We start from the raw sequence: 26209 nt of genomic DNA, 5'->3' as shown, positions 1-26209 counted from the left end.
GTTTCATTTTATGGTTCTCGTATGTTAACACAATCCTTTTGTACTTGAGTTTCCAACTTCTCTTCCAAAACTGAAGTTTAAAAAAAAACCCAAACATTTATATTCGAGTTGATTTTTGAAAAACCCTTTAAAAAAAAAAAAACTATGACTGACTTGCCATCTTGCTTCACACTTCAGTGAAGCAGCTTTTCTCCCTTGTCACCAACTCTTACTTCTCTCCCCACTCCCTCTGCTTCACTAAGTAATTCTCAAAACCTTTTTGGGATATAGTTTATATGAGAACTACAGAACAAGACCATAAAAATCTAAATGTAGGGCCTAAACTATTAGGAAAGAAAAACTCAACTTATAAAAACAAATGACCAGTTAGAGTTTAAGAAGACCTAATGAGGACTTGATCCAAATTGTTTTTTCTACCTCTTTATCTGGGACATACAGTTGCAGACACCTCCCACAGTTTCAGCAGTATATCTCTATATTTCAGCAGTATATTTCCAGTTACACAAAGTACCAGTTCATAGACACTCCCACAAAAGAAAAAAGGTGAACTTCCCAACACAACTATATCACAAGACCTACCCACCCCTCTACCCATTAGACCCCAATCGCCCTAAAAGCTCACAAGAAAATGAGCTTTTGCAGCACATCTGGATATGATGGTGCACAACTGAAACTGACTTTATACCAAACAATAGGAAGAGTCTGGTCACCATTTCTCCATCACTCTGCATTCCTGGGCATTTCACAGAACACGGCAGGATCATACTAAGAATTTTAGTTGTGGCTTCACCTAGCAAGAAACTTCTCAATCAAGACTAACACCACCACACACCTCCACTTGCCAAACTCTACAAGATTCTAGTGCTCCAAGTCCTTATAACCACTGTACAGTCTACTATATCCCCAGCGTGCAGCAATACTATTCAACCTTCTTGGTAACCTCAAGGTGCCCAGAGGGCTACAACCACCACCACTGGGTATTCAAGTAAGGAACTCCACAGCAGGCCTAAAAAGTCCATCTAACCTACCCAATTAGATAGCAGATAAATCCCCACATTCCCCAACACTCAAAAGCCACCAGAGCAATTTCTCCCTTTCCTTAGTCTCTCACCTGATATGGACCACTAGCACACCACCAATGATGGTATGTACAATGTACAGAGTAGCAGAGGGGAATCCGCCGCTAAGGGCAGACAAAACAGTCATACTAAGTTACATACCGAGTGGTACAGAGTAATGCAGTAGAAATAAGAACCACAAAACATTTTACAGCAATTCACACTCTACAGTTTTAAGTGCCAGATTCCATAAGCATCAAATTTTATCCTTTGAGAGGTAAAAACACTGAACACACAAATTCATCCAAAATGTATCAACATGTGAAAAAACATAGAATGGGGGAGGTTTTTATGTGCCACCCATACAGCTGCTCTTAAATATTTACATATAAATATTTGTGTGTAAATAAGATCACAATTAATCATTTACCTTAAACTGCTCTTACCAGCACCAAGTTAACCTAGTTTTTTTTGTTTGTTTGTTTTTTTAAACTTTCATCTTATAACATGGTTAAGGGCAATACAAAACAGCTTTATAGCAGAAAATTCTACTGCTACATTGAAGACAAAGAGGTGGGTTAGGACATTACTGAAGGATGGGACCTTTTCTGACCAGCAACTCTTAGTGTTGACCTGAAGTTACTAAAGTCATTTTCACAAGAGCCTTGCACTCCTAATATATTGAACTATCTCTGAATATAATTCATCAGTGTTTAGCTATTTCAGCTAACTGCATAAGACACCTGAATGTTTCATTGACTGAAATAAGGACACCACTAGTCATCATTTGGTCCATAAGGGAAGGTTTTCACAAGATCTTCGAGCAGCACCAAGTTATTTGATGGACTCTCTCAGTGCAAAAACCCACGGAAGGGGTAGCTGAAAGAAGTGCTTGGTTTCTTTGTGCATGCTTATTTTTAGTAATACCCAGTATTTTTGGGGGGATAGGATTCCTCAGTTTTGCGTCAGTGTAATGTACACTACAGAGACTGGAACTCTGACAATTTAAAAAAGCTGCAGTAGCTAATGTCTGAATCATACACTAATTACAGAGCCCCAGCTTTCTTTTATTCTATGTAAATATCTGAAACCAACATATTACACACAATATTGCAAAAAATTAATCTGGTCCCCCAATTGGCTAATATTCTTACTGATTTATGGCACTCCCTCAAATTGTACTGAAAGCAAAAAAAGAGTAAAGTATTTTCTTCACTGATTTAATAGCAGGGTTATTATACATGATTATCTAGATATACCCTTTTTATTCCTGTGTTTTCATATTTTCTGCAGTTAAATGTACAGTTAAATATGCCATTAATTTACAAACCATGTTAAAACTAGACAAATGTTTCACCTCACGAAACAAAATCTTGCAATTTTTACAAGTTCCAACAATATCAGAAACTTCCTTTATCTGAATGTAGGTAGTAATTGCATTGGAACTTTGGTTCAGGTATTCAAGGAAATCATTTACTGTAGTATGATTCACCTAAAGATTCTATTGTACAAAATAATTCCCACTGACTATACAGCCTGAACTAGCAAAGCATGACCACAGGTCATGTAGCCTCTAGGAGAAAAGCCTACAAAGTTATCTTCAGAGCCCTAAGTGGACTATGGCCTAGCTCTCACCCCCTATTGCATTGCACTGCACCGCATTACAGCAGTTGTATTCATGGGGGACACTGAGGCTGCCACAGTCCAGATTAGAATTTGAGAAACAGGGACAAGGCATTCTCAGAAGGGGCCCTCACTTGTGATTACAACCCTGACAGATGAGACTGAGCCCACGTCCTGCTAGTTTAGGAGGGTGCAATACAAGCCTTCTAAGGAAGGAGTTGTGAAACAGACTAGATTGCAATCGCTACGAAATAAGCCACCTAAATATGATTAAGCAAGCATCTACTTAGGAAAAAAGGAGAAGGTGGCTGTGTTCCTCTTCCCTGAAGGGATGATTCACATGGTGCCAAGATACGGTGGTAGGCACACTAGAAAAGCACAGATCAGAGGGATTGTTATGCCTTTTTATGGCCTCCATCACTGCAGTAATCCAGAACAGCACCCCTCTGAGGTATGGAAGAATTATCTCCATTTTACAGATAGGGAACTGAGGCACAAAAATCAAGGTTGAGATTTTCAGACAGGTTTATAGGAGTTACTTTCAATGGGAGCTGAGTGTGTAACTGAATTTGGCTTCTAACTCTCTTAACTTCCTCTGAAAACTTCAGGCTAAGTGATTTGTGTCCAAGTTCACATAGGAAGTTTACGGCAGAACCAGGAACTGAACCAGAGTCCCAGTCCAGAGTATTAAACCACAAGATCATCCTTCCTTCTGCATTTATGCAATGGTACTCAGATATTAAAAAGGGTGCCTTAGAAATACATTACGTCAGTCTTTCCACTGGCTGTATTTTTCCCTTTTGCATGTTGTTAATATGAAATAACAGTTGTAAAGAAATGAAGCCCAGAGTCTATGAAAGCAATTCTGGTTTAACAGTTGTGTGGGAAGGGTCTCCAGAATGATTTCTGAACCTTGAGTTTTACAGATTAAACATCCAAGTGCAAAATTTCCTACTAGCATGAACACATTCACCTCCACTGACATCAGTGGAGTTCTGCTCATACACCATGACTGAATTTGGCCCAGCCTCCAGAGAATGCATCATTATCTCCTTTGAGACACATCAACAAAACTATTACACTGGGAATTTCTACAAGCATCTAGCAGACTGGGAATAGATTTAGCTTTGCACTTACAGGAAAAAAAAATAAAAATAAAAAGGTATGTAAATAATTAATCAAGAAGAAAGCCACAAAATTATCTTGCTTCTAAAAGGCAATCATCTTTCATGAAAAGAATACATGGGGAGGGAGTATTTTGTATAATGTCCATCACTACTGACGTCAGTCACTGGTGTTTGTTTAATGACCTATCAGCAAGAATGCGCCCAGCACTTCTCCTGCCAGAATCTCAATCCACTATATGATGGGCTCCTCCTCCAAGACCTGAAGATCATCATCTTTGCCAAAAATAGTTTTCTATACTCCAAAGCTCATATGGCTTCACTTCTCTCTCACACACAATATGTGACATAACTCATTAACAAAACTTCATGTTTTGTCAAAGCACCCTCATTTATGCAAAAAGTGCAAAACAGAAAATTCAATACCCATTCTTCAAAATTTTACATATTCACTCTTGACTCAAGAACAATTTCTCATAATTCATTATTCAAGCCAGGGGCACTACAGGAGGAAAAAAGGGTATAAACGTTAACTTCCATAACTCATCTGAACATACAAGTTAGGCAGAACATACTTAGTGCTACTAGAACTATTGTGGAAGAAAAACATAAAATATAATTGGAGGCCAAAAAATAGATTTCGTAGACAATTAGAAGGGATGTGATACATCCAAATCCACATTCATGAAACATAAGTCATATGATGGAGTATAATTCTCCCAATAAAAAGAAAGCGAGAAAGAAAAAACAATCCGTAAGTGTCTCCCAACTCAGGATGGCAACAAGCTAGGGTTACAAAAACAAGTGCAGAGAAGTCACAGGAAAACAGCCTTGTTCCAAATACTAATTTTTATTTGGCAAGGTGTTTTCTGTTGTCAGATGAAGAGTAACTACTGAAACATTTACACAACTTCATCAATCAAAGAATGTGAAGACTCTCCAACAGGTACTTAATATCAGCATGACATTTTAAACCTGTGCAACTGAAATTCAAATCTGCTTTTAGACACACAAATCAACTCTCCTCCAACTGACAAGCCCTGCTAACACCAATTAGGAGCATACACAGTTTCACTTTCTACAAAAGTTTCATAAATTTCATTTGGAAAGTAATGAACTATGTAGCATTAAAAATAAAATTAAACACAAGTTAAAGGTCAAGTTGTTAGCCTGGAAAGGAAATACTGGCTACATTTTTACTGCCAAAACAGTAGTCAGTTGACAGGCTCTGAAAACATGACAGCAAATATTTACGCTGGAGTTTTACACTTGCATTTCACCAGAATCTCTGTACAAGAAATTCTACTGTACACTCCTTTCCAGTGTCTGATATAATTGCTTCATGTTTAGAAACCTGCTTGGCTGAAAATGAAAATCTATACCACTTTTGATACACATGCATCTTCCCCTCTGAAGAACCTATACAATCTACAGCTTTACATTCAAGAGCATGCCAGAAGTTTCTGATAATTCTGGGGCAACTGTTACAGTCTATACCTGCTTATCAGAATCCTATATATCATATCTGTTTAAGTTGTATGTCGTTGGATAATTTTGCCTGTTATACTGGAAGTGATCTGTCAAGACATTGGCTCGGCCATACTGGTAATCTCCATGTTGTGCGAATATCATGAGTCCATTCTGAGACTTTTCTGGAGTGTTCCAGTGATGTTCCAGATTCATAAGGTCTCCAGTTGTAACTGGAAGTAGCTGCTTCTTTGCTTCCTGATTTGCATCATATTTTGTCTGTGGAACAAAGAACTAACTAATTATCTCAGACAACAGTAAGCAAAGAGCAGACACCTGTCCCACACAGAAACTAGTCACATTAGACTGCAGTGGTTCTCAACTTGCGGCCCAGTCAGAACAGAGCTGTGGCCCATGTGACATCCTGAGGGCCATACAGGTAGTATTGGATGCGGCCCACATAACATGTTGTGGGCCATATATGCGGCCCACAATGGTAAACAGGTTGAGAACCACTGCCTTAAAGGCTATGCTCACTAATGTTTTAAATCCACAATTACTCCTAATGCAAATCTTCTGCCATCATCATTCCTAGTTAACAAGAGTCCCGATTTTGCTCAAAAGCCTTGAGCCACTAGTGAAACACGAAGTCAATCTAGGTTAGAACATTGATCACAAGAAATCTCTTTTTATGTTCACCAGAACTCCCAAACAAACAAGTTATTGGCATACGTATTTGTGTGCTTGTAGAAGCTGAAAAGGAGCAAGAGCAGCACTGTATACTTTTGTAAGAATGAATTTAAGTGGTGGTGAAAGATGCTATAATTTACAACTCTGGAGATAAGTCCACTGATGCCACAAACATCACAGTAAGGAGCAGCAAAGCAAGTTTCCCCGTATGCACTGCTCCCCACTTCCAACATCAATGTGCCTCAATTCCACTCAAGGTCCAGGGGGAGCTCATTAACCAAGGCCCATTCATTTCTTGGTCTCCCCTGAGCCTGACAACTTGGCCATTTATGATTTTTGTTTGGGTTTTTTTGTTACACAATTACCTGTTTTGGTCTGCTTATGGACAACTCATTTTACAAAGGCCATTTACAGTCAGTAGAGAGTAATGGCTTTCAGCCACTATTGACTGGCTTAGGTTTCACAATAGAGACTTACCTTGTTATACAAGAATACCCCTAAGATTGCAGTCAGCATCCCAAGAACGTTGGTGCTGGTGACTGGATTTCGAAGCATTATAAGGGAAACTGTAATGACCATGATCCTTTTTGTGGCATTTGCAACAGAGTAACTTAATGGGCTGATTAAATTAAGAATACTGAAGGCGATGACATTCTGGGCAAAGTTACAAAATCCACTGATTATGAGCAGCATTAAAGTCCAGGACCAGTGGGACACTGTACTCTATGGAAAAAACAAAGTAAAAAAAAATGTTAATCTTCAGTTTCAGAGAAGAAAGAGAACTTCATAAGGAGATAAGGATGCAATTCACAATAGCTTAAACAAGTCGATTGTTACTGGCATTTTGGTAGGGAGGGCTGAGTAAAAAGGCAGTGATACACCACTATCTCCCCTCTCAAATTAACTGTTTTGTCCATTTCAACAGGCAACCTCACAACCTACATTTTAGGCTCATCACAATCTGCTCTTCAGTGCTCTTGCCTCAAGGTGCTAGTGCCACATACCAGACAAGTTTCGTTTTGCCTAGTGACCCTGTAATGAGCCTTACCATAACCTCAGAGCCTGCTTTTTCACCACTGTTTAGTGGCACGTGGTGGCAATTACAATACCTCTTGCCTTAGATATGGGTAAATCTTTAAAAAGCAGGAGAGATGTCCAAGCAATTACACTACCTTGAAGCTCGCCAAAGACTTACCAAGTCATTTTCTACTAGAAAGGAAGAAAGATCCACCAAAACCCATGTTGGGATCATGAAGAACACAGCATGACATCCGAGTATGTTTAGCAGCCGAAGATGATGTATTCTGGAATCTCTCAACACCTGATAAAGACATCAGAAATCACCCTTTCTCCAAGTATTGACCATCCTCATTCAAAGGATGGGGACCTGTTTCAGCAAGTACAATTCCAAACATTTGACTCATTGGTGTAGTGTTTGATCAAACAACTACAATACTTCTCTTTCACAGAACCTACAACTCACTTTGTACCATGTGATTAGAGATAAATAGCAGCCTACCTGAATGCAATGATGTACTGCCTAGTTGACTTGAATGCTCGAAGGGTCAACAGCCAAGTCTTTATTTCTATACAAGGGCATCAGTCATATACTAATAAGTGCTAAATATTCTGTTTGGTATTAAGGAGTCTGACTTTTGTTCAGAAGTTGATTTACATGTTTTAAATTTGGATTGTAGTTCCACTGCAGGACTTGGAGTAATGGCACTTCAGTCTGGAGAGAGGGACTGGCTCAGTAAAGGTGCCATCCTTCAAATATGTTGTTAGGCAGAAAGTCCTCTCAGTCATTGCTGATGGAAGCTAAATATTCCATGACATGGAACAAAGCCAAGGATAAACTCTGGGTCATGGCCAACTTTCTTCACTCAACATAACAGCTAACTTCCAAGGCTTTGTGAACTATTGCTGGATATATAACAGATGCACGAAGTACCATATAAGAGTACAAACCCCATTCTATACTGGGAAATACATTCCTGCCATCTGAAAGGTGATGCCACATATTTAAGAGTTACATCCAGCAGAACGAACAACAGAACTATTACCTTTTTGGAGAAGATGTTCTGAAGTGAGAAACAGAGTGTAGCAGCAAGAGCACTGATGAGTCCCCACATATCAAAAGAGAGTTCAGTGACTGTAGCCAGCAGTACACCACTGATTATAGGGATCAGTGATAAATACACCTGGAAGAGGAAGCAGATGACAGCAGCATGCATCTTCTAGGAACTTTCAAGTCAACAACATTCATGCACGTTTTTGGAAGGACAACAAGATCCTGAGTTTCCACTTTCACCTTGTTGCTGCTTGAGAAAATTAAACTGTGCCAGATACATGGTAGGAGTCTGGCTCCAGAAAGCACAGAATAAGCTCGCTCTTCATATTTGGAAGGATTTCTTTACAATCATAAGGACTAGAAGCTTATATCTGTAAAATGAATGCTTACTCTCTGCAGTCTTACAGTACTCGCTTGGGAAAGGTTTCCACTTGCCTCATGTGAGTGAATTTTTCAATCCCTGTCATTAAATTCAGCATGGATTAGCAATGAAAATGAAGATGAGGAATCACCAGTAATTTCCTTACCTTTGTAGTCTGTTTTTCTTTCATTATAATTCTTGACAGCAGAACCACCCATATTGGCATTGTTGCCTTTACTGAAAGCAGAAGGGAAGTTTAAATAAGGGTACTAAAGTCAAACTGTTCCCAACAGAAAAACATGAATGGGGAAAGTACACAGAAGTCTGCAAAAAGACATATCCAAACCCTAGCACTGAGGAAGAGTCAATGTCAAAACTGAGATTATGAAAATAAAACAAAGATTAAGATCATCAACGAAGGTGCCACAAGTACTCCTTAACTTTTGTCAAGTGAAAGTTTCACAAAACTGTTAGAAACTCAAAGTGTTATGCTTTTCCTTTAAAGCATCATTTGTTTAGAGTGTGGTTGAGCCTAACACTGATCATACATTTACAGGGGTGGGGAGTCTAGAGCTCAGGCTAACACAAAGAACCAGATTAAGAGTCTATGGAAAATAGCAAATAGAATGGGTAGCTCAAAAAGGGGAGTGGCAGGAATACAATATCGGGGTAGCCGTGTTAGTCTGTATCCACAAAAACAACAAGGAGTCCGATGGCACCTTAAAGACTAACAGATGTATTTGAGCATAAGCTTTCATGGGTAAAAACCTCTTTAAGGTGCCACCGGACTCCTTGTTGTTTTTGAGGAATATAATAGTCCGCAAGGGGCAAACGTTACTAGCAGATGAACTGGGAAAGACTCTACAGTAACCAGGACAGGGGTAACTCGGTTTCGAGGGGAGGGAAGAGAAGCAACGAGGCTGAGCCAGGAACAGGTCAGAGAAATGGCACCCCTCCCTATCAAAGGCGCCACAGCCCGGGTCAGGCATGGAATATCGCAGGGGGCTCCCCAGGGACGACTGAACTAGAATCTGCGGCGGCGGCTGCAAGGAAGGGCTTAGCTCTCCCCGGCGCTGGACTCTCCTCACCTGTGTGCGCGTAGGACACCGGCACCCGCCAGAGCGAGACGTGCGCCGACACGGAGGCGAAGTACTTGCCGAAGGCGAGCGGCAGGATGTAGCGGGGGTAGGCGCGGGGCGGAAGCTGCGCGGGCCCGGCCGGAGGGACGCGCCAGGCGCGCAGCAGCGGCGGCAAGAGGCCGCAGAGCCCCAGGATGTGGAAAAGCGAGACGGTGACTGGCCGCGGGAAGCCACCCAGCAGCAGCTTGTTCACCACGTTCCCGCCCGCGCTTAGCCCGTACCAGGCCAGGCAGAGCGCGGACACCCGGGCGCCCTCCCGCAGCGCCGGTCCGCGAGCCGCCGCCGGCGCCCCGGAGCCGGAGCCGCCGCCGCCGCCCGGAGCCGCCAGCGCGGCGGCCATCGCTACCTACGGGTCCCGACAGACCGCGGCGCAACGTCAGCGCCGCCAGCGCGTCGCTTCCTGGGGGGGCCCTCCCCGCCATACCACAAGGCTCGAGGTCGGGGCTTTGTACATGGCGTCACTTCCGCTCGCCTGGCTCCGCCTCCGCCTCCGCCTCCGCCTCCATCCAGGCAGTGAGGAGCCGGAACGGGCCCCGTGACTCCGGATTTGCGGAAAGCGTCGTGTCCTGGCGGGACCGAACCGCGGGGCTGGGGTGGGCCACAGGCCTCTACCCCCGCTATGCACGGTGGGGTCCGTGCCCGAGCGGCGGGGCAGAACGACCCCTCCCCGCCGTGCCAGTGCTGTGGGGCGACGCGAGGCTTGAAGAGGACGCGCGCAGTGCCGTTGGCGGGAGGCAGCCCTAAAGCTGAGGTAACGGACTCTGTGGCGAGGGAGCGGCCCAGGGGTGGGGAGGTCCCGCAGCGCAGGCATTGTTCTGTTTGACAGACGAGGAGGGAGGTAATGTCTTTTATTGGACACACCTCTCTACGCGGGACTGCTTGTCCCTCTCCACCAGAAGTGGGTCCGATGAAAGCCATTACCTCCTCCTCCTTGCCTCTCTAGTAGCAGGACTCTGGTTCAGGCAGATGGACAGAGGTGCTGGAACTAGGGTGCGGGGCGGGAGCTGCCACACCCCTGGCTTGAAATGCTTTCCATCATATACAGGGTTTACAATGTGGTTTAAGGGCTCCCTGCAGCGTCCCCCCCCCCATACAAAGTGGTGGTTGGCGCTAAGCGGAGGAGAAACCTGGCTTTGATTTCAGCTCCTGAGCTACTGCCTCACCTCTCGACCAGCAGCCTCTGTCACACTTAGAAATACAAGAGCAGCAGACCAATCCGGGCATGTAGCAGCTACTACTAAAACTCCCTGACCAACCTTTTTTTTCCTCTAATAGTTCAAACATGGCTATTGCAACTTAAAAACAACTTTGTAGTTCTGGAAGATTCCCCCGTTAAACCAGCTGTTAAGTCACCATGAGCACACACCAGCTGTAAAATAATTAAGGGCAAGGGAGGATGGTGATACAATTTCAGAAGAGGGAAGAACTGTTTCCAGCTACTCCATAGAATTAACCTAGGTAGAACTTCCACAGACCTAACTTACTCAGCAATAGTTACAGGAATATTAAATTTAGAAGCAGTCTACAGTAGGATGCGTTTGATGGATTGGTTAGTCAGGGGCATTTATAAAGGTTGGCATTAGAGTCTTTTTGACTGCATTTAATAAGGGTGATGTAAAGAGCTTTTTTGCATTATTTTTGTGAATGGCCTAAAAAAACAGACACTAATAACCATACACTGGAGATGGGCACTCTACTGTCTAATGCATATCATTAATAAAGATCAGGAAGGCTTAGAAAAGCATTTATCCAAGAGGCAGATCTCACCCCTACCACTAAAAATTACTAAATCACACTCTTTTCTCTGAACTGCCCCATGTCTGCCACCAATCATGCATGTCCTAACACCCTTGTAGTAAGGTATACATATGTATATTTTGCCACTTGACAATGGTCACATATGTGGGATGCAGAGATGACAGTCTTTGATGTGGTCTACCTCTAATGTTGTTTCTCTGTACTGCCCTCTGGCTCCAGGCAGCTGTTAGTTCTAAACACTTTAGGGGGAAGGTGTGTGTTTTTGGTCTGTGTACAGGACTTAGTATATACTAGCACATAAAACCAATGGGGGGGGAGGGGCACAAAAGGCACCTTTCCCCTTAAGCTAGCATAGTTACAAAAGAAAGTACTTCACTTGGGTAAAAGCACACAAACTTGTTTTCGTGAAGTAAAAAGGGTACAGAACAATTAAGCTATTTTTTTAGTTTTGTAATTTTTTTCCTCAGGGAATAGATGGACAGGAGTTTTGGGATCTCCTCTGTATCTGAGGTGTTAGCTGTGTGGGACTGAAGGCCTTAGTCCAGGACTCCCAGGGCATCACTTTCTTGGTGACAGAATTTTTCCACTTGCAATCTGTGGTAAACAAATAAGGTATCCCCCTCCTTCAGGCTTCAGCTGCTCAGAGTGAGGTGAGGGCAGCTCACTGTGTACACCACTGTTTCCTTCCCTGCAAATGGAAAAAAATCAAGACCTCATTTCACATCTTGTGATTTCTTGTCAAACTCCTACATTTCCAAACGTGTTTTTTGATGCGACACACCCCCCTCCCTCTTCCCCTCTCACTAATTTTAAAATTCAGGGGGAAATTGCTAACTCTCCATCCACCTACCCCACATTTAAATGAGCACTGAATTTAGTACTAAAGAAAGACATTGCAACCCAGAGTCCTGGAAAATGAACTCCACAAAACACCACAGGAAGCAGTTTCCTCACTTACACAATTCATTCATGAATTGGAGGGGTCATCTGCAGGACAATACAGGTAATTTACACTATTACTAATTCAGATAATCTGCCTTCCACCTATACTGTCAGTAAAGATGCCAATTGGGACACTTGTTTAAAAGTGTGCTAGAATAAGACCAACTAATTTCATAGTTAGCATCACATGGGTGTTCACTCAAAATCCATGCACACCAGATTTGGACCAGGGAGCGAGAACAGCATGAAGATAGTCAGTCCTCTATGCTAGCCACTCTTGGTCACTAATTTTAATAAGTGTTTCAGTAGTGTTTAAACTTATAGATAGGGATGGTTATAGATGTAATTGCTTTGGTACAACGCATAATTATTTTCATGAGGGGCTCCCCTCGTAAGTGAAGGGAGAAAGTTTTTTTTAAAACGTTAGATTTGCATTGACACTGGTAGTCAGGGGCAAGATTAACACACCTGCTCAGGTGGGATAACATTCCTGAAAAGTTTGAGGTAGTAGCATTAGTAAAACATTGCCTAGCAAGAGTAAGTGTTGTGTCTGGCTTTCCCCCTAAGTGTATTGAACACAAAAGGATAATATTAATAGCCTGCTGGGAACCTCCTCTCTAACACATCACATAACTTTTACAATGAAGCAACAGAGCTTGTTATGGCCACTGTTTACAGTCTTCCTCCTAGGGATGGGAGTTTCTACTCTATCACCAATACTGATAAAACGCTTCTTTACGCTTGTTAAAAATCTACAACCATTTAAGGGAAATTATTGTTGAGTGTTTGAGCAGCATCACGTAAAGTGTTCTTCGTAAACTAAGGCCAACTAAAATATAGAATGTGAGACACATTGAATGGTTCCCGGATAGGTAAATATCAATTGTTTGTACTGCTTATTTCTTATAAGCATCCTTTGAAAAATAAAGGAATTTATATAAAACCATCTCAGCACACCCAATATATAGGCACCCATACTGAAATGGGGCCATATCAGAACCTAGATTCACACATGGGAGCCTTTCAATGCCACAGTAGAAGGAGATGTCTGTTCTATACTTGATAGATTGTAAGTGTTAGGACAAGGACAGTGCATTTTGGAAAGCACCTAGGGTACAAGCAACTGGCCAAGAAACAGTCCATGCAAAAATATGAAAGTACACAAAGGTAAACATGTACAAGGTAAACTTCATTTGAACTGGTTTACAAAATTAACAAGACCACCTTGTAAACATCTTCAACATTTGCTGGAGCTGATAGAACATCACTGGTTACACTAATAGAACATGCTGAAATATAAATGTTTTTGAACCTATTTCTGACCCTGGATTACTTCCAACTTGGTTGATGACCTAGTTTAGAACAGTGAAATCTAGTCACACAAGAGATTTAAAGCACACAGTAATCAGTGGAATGTCTGATCAGTTTGTAGGGCTGTGGGCAAGAGCTGGGTCTGATACTTTAGACTCCTCCCCTATAAAATAGATGAAATTAAGAACATCACAGTGGTTAGTCAGCCTCTGGGCACTGTGGCAGGTTGCTTGCAAACGCCAGTGACAATTTAGAGTATTATATTCCTCTTCAGACCCCTGTAGTGCAGCCAGAATTTCAGAAGAAATGGAGTAAACTGGAAATAAAACAGTGGCTAAAAATTATGTGGTGGATCAGAGCCCAACCATTCCCTTCTGAGAGTAACCCTAAATTCAGAGACCCTAAGATGGGCAGGTTAATGACCAGGGTCTTTCAGGGAAAGGGGAAGCAAACAGACTCCCTGGGATGGGGGGGGGGGGGTGTTTAGTGTGTAAGTTTTCCAAATAAATAAATAAGTATCTTCCCCACCCATTCCACCCTTTCCAAGACACAAGGCGATACTACCTTCCCCAGCTCCAAACAGCTTGGGTAGTCTTTATCACTGCAGAAGGGTAAAAAATGGAAGTCAACTGAAAATATACTTGGAAACATTTTTATGGTGGCTGGTTTTTCCAGCTGAGAAGCCTTTCTAATTCTGAAGTCCTAGAGAAAAGGGAACAACTAGGCACTGAGGAGAGATTTTGAAATACACATATACAGCAGGTTTCAATATTTCACAAGCCAGGCAAATCACAGAAGCATTCAGTCTGAATGGGAAAGATTAGATTTTAAAAGCTTTTCTCATTGTACTCCATGGAACAAGCCAATGCTGACCTGGTGAATAACATCCATTCTAGAAAGTAGATTTTGTTTGGAAAATTAAGAGCCTGATCCTGCTCTCACTAAAATCAGTGGGACTTTTACTAGGACCTCAGTGGAAGCTGGATTGTTGATGTATCTAATGTTACTGCAGTGGCAGTAATCCCGATTCTTTTTTTAAAGCACCAGCAGGCCAGAAGCCCAATACCAGATGCTGTAAAAGTAAATTGTTCCAATTGCTAATATATTAACAGGAGCTGCAAGTGTTTTGCCTATATTGAATATAAAAATATTACTGAATCAGGCTGTGATCAGAGGTGAAAGACATTCTACAATTATTATTATTACTACATACAAAAGTGGACTGAAGAGAAAGCTGAACAATTAGCTCAACTTGTGAGGTATAGTAAAAGTAACTTGGAGGACTCTCTCCAAACCAAGCACACTCTCCCTGGATTTAACCATAATTAAAATTATCCAGTATATATTAGTAAATATTGCCAGCACACTTGGAAGACTACGAAAAGCTAGACAGTACATCTTATATGACTAATCACCTTTAACTGGTTTAGAAAGTAAACTAACAGGATGCAGTTTTAATCACACTGCTGGTAATATGTACTTAGCTTCAACTTGGCTTTTCTGAACTGACCAAACTTTGAAAGTAACCAGTTTAAATATAAATAATTCACAAACTTTTTTGTGCAAATTTTTTTATTTCCACATTTATATCACAATGTGTCCACTTAAAGGACCAAATAGCAAAGTTGCTCCCTTCTGCATCCCAAGAACACAGAAGTCTAATTACTGTACATTCACTAAGGCTCTTTGTTTTTGCAAATTGCGTTTATGATGGATATCCATAAGGCAAACAATATCTAAAGGAATGGTAACAAGTATATTTCCAGCATATAAACAGGCTTCCTTTTTCCCCTCACAGTACAGTTACAAACTTGTAGCACCCTCATTCCTTTTGGATTCTAGAAAAGGTGAATTTTTCTAGAAGTTTGCAGGAAAGGAAAAAGGAGAAAAATGATTTGGCTGGTGGTGGAAGAAATTTTTTTTTTTTAAACCTAGTTTTTGCAGCATTTCTCAGAGACTGGATTTTAACTGAAACCAGACTAAAGTATGTGGATGCCTATGGAATGTTGAGCTGAAGCCAGATCGCCAACCTGCAGTGCAACACCCGCTGTTTAAAACCCAATCTTTGCACCACATAACTTGAAAAGAACACAATCATGTTCAAAGATCTGATGCAAATAAAAACTAGATTTTTTGCACATTGTCTCGGACATCTCACTGCCAAAAACTCAAATCAAGTCAAATAAATAGATGCATATTTTGTTAAGATAATTTCTACAATTTTATCTGTACCTGCCTGTAATAAGATTCCGGCATTCACAAAGTGCTGGAAATCATCTTCACTTCTTGGGGACTAACACTTTTTTTTAGCTGGCTTGCTATAGAGTTTTGAACTCAAAATTATCAACCTTCAAATGCCTTCCTTTGCAATTTTGTTAGTAAACTGGTAGCAGCATTTCACAAAAGGAGAATTTAAAGGAAAGAGCTGTAAACAACCAGCTCCTTCATACCCTCTGCTCGTTGGCCCTGTTTGTTCAGGACAGGAGGCTCTCTCCATGTTAAGTGGCATAGTGTCTGCCATTTTTTCTAACTGCTGATGTGAGAGCATTTTAGCAAAACTGTACTCAGTCTAGGCAGACATAAGGCAGGATGTTCAATCTACCATCATCCCCATGTGGATCTAAAGATATGCACTGCGTCCAATTATACCAGTTACCCTGTGTATCATAACAGCCATTCACGCCTGGCCAGTGATGTTCACGTATTCTGTTGAGGTCATCGCTTGTGACCTCTCTTGTGACCCCAGGCAAGTCTGTGGGTTTGCTGTTAGGAGCTAGAACATGAGTCTTTCTAGCTTCTCTTCTAGTGCTTTCCTCCTGCTTTAAATATTCAGACATGAAGTAGTGAGCTCCTGGGGTTTGTACTCCTGATGAAGACAGCAAGCTACTTTGTCTGTTTAAATACGATTGAATTATTTCATTTCTGGATAACTCTTTCCAGTTCGTTTGTTCAAAAGGACTTTGCAGGTTGGGTTTTTGCTCCTGCTTGTCTGTTTCTGTCCTGTGCTGTTCAGCAACTGCAGGGATTTCTGCCTGCAAAGAATCTTTTTGTGTTAAAGGTTTTATCTGTCCAGTCATGGGATCAAACGTGAGTTTTCTTTCTTTTAATCTCACAGGTTTTACACCCCCTTCTACGACCTGCCCATCCAAATTGACTGTATGGTCTCTGGGTCTGTACCTTTTCTTCTTCTTACTATCTGAACCTGAAGCAGCATCATCACTGTCCATTTTTGAAGTGTCCGGTGAAAAGCCAACGTGTGGCGTCAGAGATTCCCCAGGATGCAAGTTAGTTTTGCAGCTAGGAGATGTGTGCTGAAGTGTCCCTGCTGTGTGCCTCTGCTGGCTTTCAGAAGATGCCTGCTCCTGCCAATGTTGAGATGCCTCAGTTCCTGATTGCTGAGAAACCTCCAGTCTTTTTGCTGGCATTGGAGGTGTTGATGGTTGCATCAAGGAAGGGGGTGGTGGTGATGGCACCGGTGCAGTATCTAAGAACTGGGACCTTTGAGATGGACTAGGTATTGAACCCTTTGGTGAGTATGTGATATGCTGTCGAGCAAATGTGTCATGCCTAATATTCCCAGGATTAAACGAGGAACAGCGGGGACTCTTAGGTTGGTGCTGTCCTGTGGTTTCTTCCAATTTATCATGCTGCTGAAGCACTGCAGTCTTTAATAATGAGGAAGTGCTTGAAGGTTTTACAAGTCCTGGAGAACTGGTGTGAGGTTTTACAGCATTTACTGGGATCTTACTATGTTTGTCATTTTCACTATGTTCTGTCCTGCTGCTTTCAGGCCCTGTGTGCAGGTTTACATCTACAGGACTGGGGAAACTTTCAGGGCTCCCCGCAATCCCATTAGTTGGTGGAGGAGAAGAGTTTTGTAATACTTCATGACTACCTTTGGAAACTTTAGAAGGAGGGGGGCCCTGATGCCCATCCCTATGTTCGCCTTTCCTTTTCCGATTTCCCAGTTTTTCTGTTTTCGGTGAGGTTAGCTTTTGAATATCATTCCTGCTTTTCAATTCATTGATGGGCTTTGATCCAGTTACTACAGCAGGTGGCACTTCTGGTTTACAGTTGTGTGCACCACCATTTGCTGATCCAGGTGGATTCGGTAATCCTCTTGGAACGGATTCATTCTGGGTTACAGGTTCTATCAGTTTTTGCCAATTCCGTAGCAATTTCTTGGCACGTTTAGCAAGTTCCTCATTGGATGTCTTCTTTCTTACATCATTGATGAGTTTCCCTAATCTTGTTTCCTATAAAAAGTGAGAAGAGTTGTTTTACAAAAATTTAATTCTGAACAGATAGCATGCAAGTCAAATTGTAAGATGCATTTTCACTTGTCAATGCATACCGTTCTGCCAAATATCACACCAAAAATTCACAAAGAATGTAGGAGCTAAATAAGATATTATGCCATTAGTCTTTTTGGAAGGGATTGATTCAGCTGACCCCATGCTCCACCATTTAGGAAATCTACTGTAAGTTTGATTATTCATCTCTTCTCTTTCTCTGCAGTCTGAAGTGCCATGGGAGCAATCTGGGGAGGGTGGTGGGGAAGGAGTCCCTCACTCAATAGGAACCTCTTGCAGGTGACCAAGGAGCATGCTCAAGTTCTGGGGAAAGGTGTGCACAACCCCCAACCAGACAAGGTGTGTGTTCACCACCACAGGCATGTAGAAAGAGGGACAAGAAATCACAGACCTTAGAGCTGATAATCACTGTTGGCTTTTTGTCATATCCTACTCCACCCTCCAGAGTCGGATGGAATTTTCCCCAAGTGCTGTGGGAAGGATTTATGGGGCCAATTTAAACAAAATTCTTGGGATGCCTAAACATGACTTCCCTCAGTTTGCAAGGGAAATATCTGGGCCCTTCTTTGTTTTGTGGATATACCCAAAACATTCATTTGGAAACATTAGGCAACTGCCCCAGAAATCAGATTACAGGTAAGGAATATTGGCATATAAGGTTAGACCAAAGAAAGTGCAGTCTGTGAAGTGAAGCACTAACTCCTTTTGCATATTAGAGGGAATGGGACATGATAGGTTTGAAACTGAAAAGTTTGGATACATTTCAACCTGTGCCAATTGAAAATTAATCATTATGATTGGCGTTGGCAGAGCAGTGCTGTGCGATCCTAGAAAGTAAAAGATTCCCCATGAGGAATGTAATTGGATCCCTTTAGAATACAAGTCAGTTATGTTTTTCAGAGGCATGACACTGCCAGTTTAAGTGCATTCATCAACAGCAACTGGTGACCTGAAGAAGAGCTCTGCATAGCTCAAAAGTTTGTCTCTTTCACCAATAGAAGTTTGAATTCCAAAGCTTTAAATTTAAATTAAATATTTTAAACATCTAGGTGCAAAAAAAATCCTCTTTGGCTTTATGGATCTAAAAGAGTCCAAAGAAGTCTGGCTTGTGCAGTTGCTGTCCCACCAACAGAGGTACTGGAAGTCATAATCTGTTTGTTCTCTCAGTGATCCCTTTTGTATACCAAATCTCACAGAGGGTATTTGACATAAGAATGTTTGAGTGAAAAGTGAATTGAACAATGAATTACCCAATGTGTACGAGTCAGCATTCCTTAGCTATATAGTATTCTCACAGGGGGAACTAACCTCACAGCCAATCAAGGATTGGCACTGAATTGGGCATGTTTCTAACTAATTTTATGGCTATATAAAGTGATGTTATTCATGGTAGATTATCAAAGAGAATTAGAATTTGAGCAAGAAGAAGAAGAAGAAGAAGAAGAAAGTGACCAGTCCTAAGATACAGAAGTGATGCTGGCTGAATCAGACAAGGAATTAACCAGTGGCAAGTAGGGATTACTCTGGTCCCTTATGTGAACAGAAATTGGATTGCCCCATACACCAATATAGTTACTCTTCTGCTGGTATATGATTCCAGCGAGACAACTCATTCGTTCATGTAATGAGGTGCCAGAGGAAGGAGTGGGGGACTAATTACTATATCTTTGCCTTAAATTTGTAATCTTTTGTGGTTTATCTATGTTTTTGTGAAAGAGCTAGAAAACATTAAAGGGGATTCAAAAGATATTGTACAAAGGCGATCTGTTTTCATACATAAGCATGTGTGGATTTTACAAGTAAGGTGACATACCTCAAGTGCCTCTTTGGTTATGGGATATTTCTCCAAGCTGGAGATCACTTCCAGCACTGCCACCATGTTATGGATCTGCAACAAGGAAGAGAAAGTTATTTAAATTTTCATGCATACATTTTAGTTCTCAAATAATGCAACATTTAAAACATGTTATATTGTATAATTACAAGAAGAACTGAGCCCAAAATGGCCACCACATCTCCTGGCTTTAGGGAGCTGCCTGTCTGCAATAAGAGGGAAAAGGATACTCCTCCAGCCTACCTGGAAGTTGAAGGAGCTGTTGCAGTCTTGCTCTTACATAAAATTAAGTTCAACACACACTGTCAGAGCACATTGCCAGCTGAAGTGCTTGATTTCAAGTGAACACCCATGATAGTATATACCGATTTTCATAAAGATGTGACCAGTTTAAGCACAAGGTACTTTCACCATACGTTAAAATAAGGTGAGAATGGCAAGCATAAAGACAAAACCACCCAGTTTCCACTCCTCCAGGTAAAATCCTGGATGAGCAGACTTGTACTGTGTCTCAAGTGTCAGACCAATTCTGTTAGACCAACAAGGAAAGCAAATTCCAGAGCACAAGACAGAGAATGCACATCAGTGCCCAGAGTTCAAATCTAGGGTCTGTTAGCTAGGATGGCCACATTGGTCAACTGTCAGCATAGTACTATGGGAAAGAACCTAGGATCCAAACCACAGACAGCTTGATATTAGGGTTAGATAATATTGTGTATATTCAACAGTGGTGGCATAGATTAAATGTTAAAATATTTAATCTTGTTCAGTCTATTAATGTACTGTACTTTTGAGAATCACTCAAAATTGCTCACATGGTGGCATGTAACAAATACTCACATAATGGACTGGCCCAGCCCAATATTTTATAGCATTCTTGAAAAAAGTCTGCTGTAAAGCCAGACTGGTGAAAGTGTTCTTGAACAAATACAGTACCATCATATGTAACAATATGGGTTAAACCTGAAATTCATATCTGTTCTTCTATAACAAAATCAATGAAAATGAAATTTTACAATGCTTTTTCTCCCTCACAAAGCCATAGCTTTAAGGGTTTCATGAAAACATGGGGCTTAACCTGCAGTTGAGCATTACTACCACTGAAGCGTTACGCAGAGTGTTTAGTGCTGTATGAGACAGGAAGAGAGAAAATCCCTGCTTCAGTGAGCTTACAACATAAACAGAGAAAAAAAAGACAAAGGCAGGAGATGCCCCAGAGGATGGTTCAGTCTGTGCTCAGATAGGTGGCTTACCACGTAAAGGAGCCTGCTCCATCAAAGGCTATCATCATAGGCATTCTGCCTACAGTTTACCACACAGAGAAAACTAGAAGCTGACAAGGAGTTCCAGTTTGAAATCAGTGTCATGCAAAAGAGAACAGAACAACAAAACCAATATAAATGGTTTTCATGGAGCCGCAGCACGTGTCTAACCTGAATTGTGGGATTAATGATCAGGGCCAGTCTTAAACACAGAAGGTCTGATCCAGAATCAGCCACCGTTCACGCAGTCTGTTGATTCCAGTGGAGTCTAACTGGGCATAAGCTGTGCAAGCAACCACTTTGGATCCTCCATCCCTTTATACCAGTACATCTCATGGGTGGTCCCATCTACCTCTTCATCAATAGGGCTGTGGGGGGAAGGGTGCTGAGGAGTCTGCTTAATGCTAGACATCCCCAATAGCATCCTTGACTTAAAAGAAGATGAAGGGAACTCTGCCTTTTATTCCCTCCCTCTTCCAGAAACACAGGATTCCATAAATTGTAATGCTGGCCCTGTCAATGATAAACATTTCAGAGAAAGCCAACCAAGTCTAAAGTAGTGTTACTTTTCCTACAGTCTAGACAAGAAACTCCCAAACCACAGCCCACTGAGCACATGCTGATATGGAGAGCTGTTTGGTCATGTGGTGCTGCCTCTCCTTGTTTCCAGTTGAGAAAGTCATAACAGCTGGGAGGAGAGGTAAAATGAAGAGCAAAAATAGTCCATCTGATTAACTCTTTCCAAGAAGAATACTCAAGACAACTAATAAATAAATACATACTTTCCTATAACTTTTCCTGTGAGGAATTAATCTTGCTGCCATAGGAATATTATGCAATTAATTGGGAGTTAAACTGGTACCCAAAAAATCTGAACATTATCTACACTAAGAATGAGCTTGGGAACCAGTTTAGACAGACTTTTCTAACAGCAATGGTGAAAACAATTTCAGAGTTATTTTTAAGTATCAGAGTAGCAGCTGTGTTAGTCTGTATTCGCAAAAAGAAAAGGAGTACTTGTGGCACCTTAGAGACTAACAAATTTAATTTGAGCATAAGCTTTCGTGAGCTACAGCTCACTTCATTGGATGCTGTAGCTCACGACAGCTTATGCTCAAATAAATTTGTTAGTCTCTAAGGTGCCACAAGTACTCCTCTTATTTTTAAGTATCACTTCACTGAATGCATTAGTTATACCAGAGATCTCTCTGTGTAAAACAGTAACTTCTCCAGTGTACTTCCTGAATTAATTTTCATCAAACAATATTTTGAGAAAAATCTACGTAACAGTGACTCGTTGTCACAGAGGGATAGATCCTGAGCAAAGTCTAAAAACCTCAACATAAACCATAGTAAAGAGTTTAAAACCAGAAAGAGAAACAAACACTATGCCCAGTAGGTGTCCTCCAATTATCACAGCAAGTAAATTTCTGCTTTATCGTAAAAACTCAGTCTCAAACATTTGGTATTCTCAGCACCAAAAATTCCAAAGCTATGCTACCTTACATATAGGATAGGAAGGAGTTATTCTACAAATTTATATCACATTAACACACTTGGTGCCATGTTTTCAAATGGGCCTCAATGCAACCTTCATCTATACATCTGCAGCTTTATGCATACATATCACATGTCACAAAAGAATCTGTGGACACACTTAGCATAAGTGAGATTGAAATGCTAAGGTGACAGTGTTCACAAACATGCACCACAAAACCGATCATTGGTTTTGTGGTGCATGTTTGTGAACACTGTCACCTTAGCATTTCAATCTCACTTATGCTAAGTGTGTCCACAGATTCTTTTGTGACATGTGATATGTATGCATAAAGCTGCAGATGTATAGATGAAGGTTGCATTGAGGCCCATTTGAAAACATGGCACCAAGTGTGTTAATGTGATATAAATTTGTAGAATAACTCCTTCCTATCCTATATGTAAGGTAGCATAGCTTTGGAATTTTTGGTGCTGAGAATACCAAATGTTTGAGACTGAGTTTTTACGATAAAGCAGAAATTTACTTGCTGTGATAATTGGAGGACACCTACTGGGCATAGTGTTTGTTTCTCTTTCTGGTTTTAAACTCTTTACTATGGTTTATGTTGAGGTTTTTAGACTTTGCTCAGGATCTATCCCTCTGTGACAACGAGTCACTGTTACGTAGATTTTTCTCAAAATATTGTTTGATGAAAATTAATTCAGGAAGTACACTGGAGAAGTTACTGTTTTACACAGAGAGATCTCTGGTATAACTAATGCATTCAGTGAAGTGATACTTAAAAATAAGAGGAGTACTTGTGGCACCTTAGAGACTAACAAATTTGAGCATAAGCTTTCATGAGCTTCACTTTACAGCTCACTTTATCGGATGCATTCAGTAATATTTTCATCCTCTGGACAGAAACTTCCTCAGATATCTACCACAACTTCAACAGCCTAGATTACCCATCCATTAGACTCGCTCTAGAAGACACCCACACTAGCATCAACTTCTTGGACACCACGATCAGCTTCAACAATGGAACCTTAGCCACTATGGATGTAGAAGCCCTCTACACCAACATTCCACACAAAGATGGACTACAAGCCATCAGGAACAGTATCCCCGATAATGTCACAGCAAACCTGGTGGCTGAACTTTGTGACTTTGTCCTCACCCATAACTATTTCACATTTGGGGACAATGTAAACCTTCAAATCAGCGGCACTGCTATGGGTACCCGCATGGCCCCACAGGATGCCAACATTTTTATGGCTGACTTAGAACAACACTTCTCAGCTCTCATCCCCTAATGCCCCTACTCTACTTGCGCTACATGATGACATCATCATCATCTGGACCCATGGAAAAGAAGCCCTTGAGGAATTCCACCATGCTTTCAACAATTTCCATCCCACCATCAACCTCAGCCTGGACCAGTCCACATAAGAGATCCACTTCCTGGACACTACGGTGCTAATAAGGGATGGTCACATAACCACCAACCTATACCGGAAACCTACTGACCGCTATGCCTATCTACATGCCTCCAGCTTTTATCCAGACCACACCACATGATCCATTGTCTACAGCCAAGCTCTACGATACAACCGCATTTGCTCCAATCCCTCAGACAGAGAAACACCTACAAGATCTCTATCAAGCATTCTTATAACTACAATACCCACCTGCTGGAGTGAAGAAACCAATTGACAGAGCCAGAAGAGTACCCAGAAGTCAGGCCACGCCACTAGCCATCACCTTCAGCCCCCAACTAAAACCTATCCAACGCATCATCAAGGATCTACAACCTATCCTGAAGGACGACCCATCACTCTCACAGATCTTGGGAGACTGGCCAGTCCTTGCTTACAGACAGCCCCCCAATCTGAAGCAAATACTCACCAGCAACCACACACCACACAACAGAACCACTAACCCAGGAACCTATCCTTGCAACAAAACTCGTTGCCAACTGTGTCCACATATCTATTCAGGGGACACCATCATGGGGTCTAATCACATCAGAGGCTCGTTCATCTGCACATCTACCAATGTGATACATGCCATCATGTGCCAGCAATGCCCCTCTGCCATGTGCATTGGCCAAACTGGACAGTCTCTACATCAAAGAATAAATCGACACAAATCAGACGTCAAGAATTATAAACATTCAAAAACCAGTCGGAGAACGCTTCAGTCTCTTTGCTCACTCAATTATAGACCTAAGAGTTGCATTTCTAAAACAAAAAAACTTCAAAACCAGACTCCAATGAGAGACTGCTGAATTGGAATTAATTTGCAAACTGGATACAATTAACTTAGGCTTGAATAAAGACTGGGAGTGGATGGGTCATTACACAAAGTAAAACTATTTCCCCATGTTTATTTCCCCGCCCCCCTCCCCCCCGTTCCTCACAAGTTCTTTACAATTGCTGGAAATTGCCCACCTTGATCATCACTACAAAAGATTTTTTCTCTCTCCTGCTGGTAATAGCTCATCTTAAGTGATCACTCTCATTACAGTGTGTATGGTAACACCCATTGTTTCATGTTCTCTGTGTATATCAATCTCCCCATTGTATTTTCCACTGAATGCATCCGATGAAGTGAACTGTAGCTCACAAAAGCTTATGCTCAAATAAATTTGTTGGTCTCTAAGGTGCCACAAGTACCTTTTCTTTTTGCGAATACAGACTAACACAGCCGCTACTCTGAAACCATACACAAGAAACCCACAGATCGCCACATCTATCTTAACAGATCCAGTAACCATCCCAAACACACCAAGAAATCTGCTACACATAGCCAGGCACTCAGACACCATAGAATATGCACAGAGGAGGAAGTCTGGGATACACACCTTAAACACACCTAAAACCACCTTCACCAAACAAGGACACTCCACCACAGAAGTAGATCACATCATGGAATGGGCTACCCAAATGCCTAGAGAGAACCTGCTTCAATACAGAAATAAAAACCCCTTTGATCACACACCCCTAATTGTCACCTATCACCCCACATTGGAACTCATACAGGGTATCAAACAAACAAAAAGGTTACTTACATGTAACTGGCGATTCTTTGAGATGTGTGGTCCCTATTCTGTATTCCACTGAATACAGTTTACACATGCTCCCAGAGTCGGAAAATTTGAAAGTAGTGTCTGTTGGTTTGAACATGTGCCTTAGCTAACCTCATGCTTCTGCTCAAGGTGACAAAGGGCAGGACAGACCGACCACATCTCCAGGTTCCTTCTCCACTGTGAATCAGACAGATCCACATAGTAAAGGGGAAGGAGGGCAGGAAATGGAATACACGTGGACTTTGAGAGTTAATGGCGAGACCTGCCACCTTCAAGGCTAGAAGGTAGTCCAGGTGAAGGGGGATCCATACCGATTCCATCAAAACTCCCTTTTGTTGGACCCAGGAAATGAAGCCTTTCCACTTAGCCTGGTAAAAGTGTTTAGTGGATTCTTTCCTGCTGCTGGAGAGGGTATTTCTCAGCTGTGCAAGACAGGTCCATCCTAAAGTTGATGCCCATCCAAATACCATGCTCTGAGGTGGAGCACCTGTGTATTGGGATGTTTGATCTCACGGTTGAACTATGTCAGCAGGTTGGAGAAGGTGAGGATAAGAATTGGTGAATGGGTTGACATCTGAAGGAGACTGGGAAACCAGAATTGTCTGGGTCATGACCATCACTCTGTCTCATAAGATTTTGTGGAGTACTCAAGGTAGGAACAATAGAGGAGGGAAGGCATAGTTGATTT

The 26209-nt window shown here is 41.7% G+C and overlaps 2 protein-coding genes and 1 long non-coding RNA gene across 3 annotated transcripts in view; 1 reads left to right on the top strand and 2 right to left on the bottom strand.

Annotated features, from left to right (window-relative positions):
* Positions 1-43: 43 nt before the first annotated feature.
* Positions 44-9972, bottom strand: SLC35E1 (solute carrier family 35 member E1). The gene is made up of 6 exons (XM_038383680.2): positions 9483-9972; positions 8561-8631; positions 8026-8163; positions 7158-7283; positions 6440-6685; positions 44-5551 (listed from the first exon to the last, which is right to left on the bottom strand). Exons 1-6 carry the CDS (start codon positions 9871-9873, stop codon positions 5318-5320), a joined length of 1206 nt encoding a protein of 401 aa, XP_038239608.1. The 5' UTR covers positions 9874-9972; the 3' UTR covers positions 44-5317.
* A 19-nt stretch (positions 9973-9991) lies between these two features.
* Positions 9992-19604, top strand: LOC119848218. Its single transcript, XR_005290211.2, has 2 exons — positions 9992-10284; positions 16660-19604. It is a non-coding gene; the product is annotated as an uncharacterized LOC119848218 (long non-coding RNA).
* MED26 (mediator complex subunit 26) overlaps positions 12111-26209 on the bottom strand; it is a 58047-nt gene continuing 43948 nt past the window's right edge. The window contains exons 2-3 of the mRNA XM_038383676.2: positions 19671-19745; positions 12111-17800 (exon numbers count right to left, since the gene is read on the bottom strand). Of these exons, the coding sequence (XP_038239604.1) occupies positions 16109-17800; positions 19671-19745 (1767 nt within the window). The 3' untranslated portion in view covers positions 12111-16108. The remainder of the gene's footprint in view (positions 17801-19670; positions 19746-26209) is intronic.

Source organism: Dermochelys coriacea, chromosome 25, assembly GCF_009764565.3.
Source record: "Dermochelys coriacea isolate rDerCor1 chromosome 25, rDerCor1.pri.v4, whole genome shotgun sequence".
NCBI lineage: Eukaryota > Metazoa > Chordata > Testudines > Dermochelyidae > Dermochelys > Dermochelys coriacea.
Note: the sequence above shows the minus strand (reverse complement) of the source record. Positions and strands in the feature narration are given on the sequence as shown.

Excerpts from the sequence above, each read along its gene's own strand:
- SLC35E1 (XM_038383680.2), bottom strand. The coding sequence starts at position 9,873 with ATGGCCGCCGCGCTGGCGGCTCCGGGCGGCGGCGGCGGCTCCGGCTCC. Across the intron at positions 8,632-9,482 it reads GGTGTCCTACGCGCACACAG|TAAAGGCAACAATGCCAATA; the intron begins GTGAGGAGAGTC and ends TTCTGCTTTCAG. Across the intron at positions 5,552-6,439 it reads GGGTATTCTTGTATAACAAG|ACAAAATATGATGCAAATCA; the intron begins GTAAGTCTCTAT and ends TTTGTTCCACAG.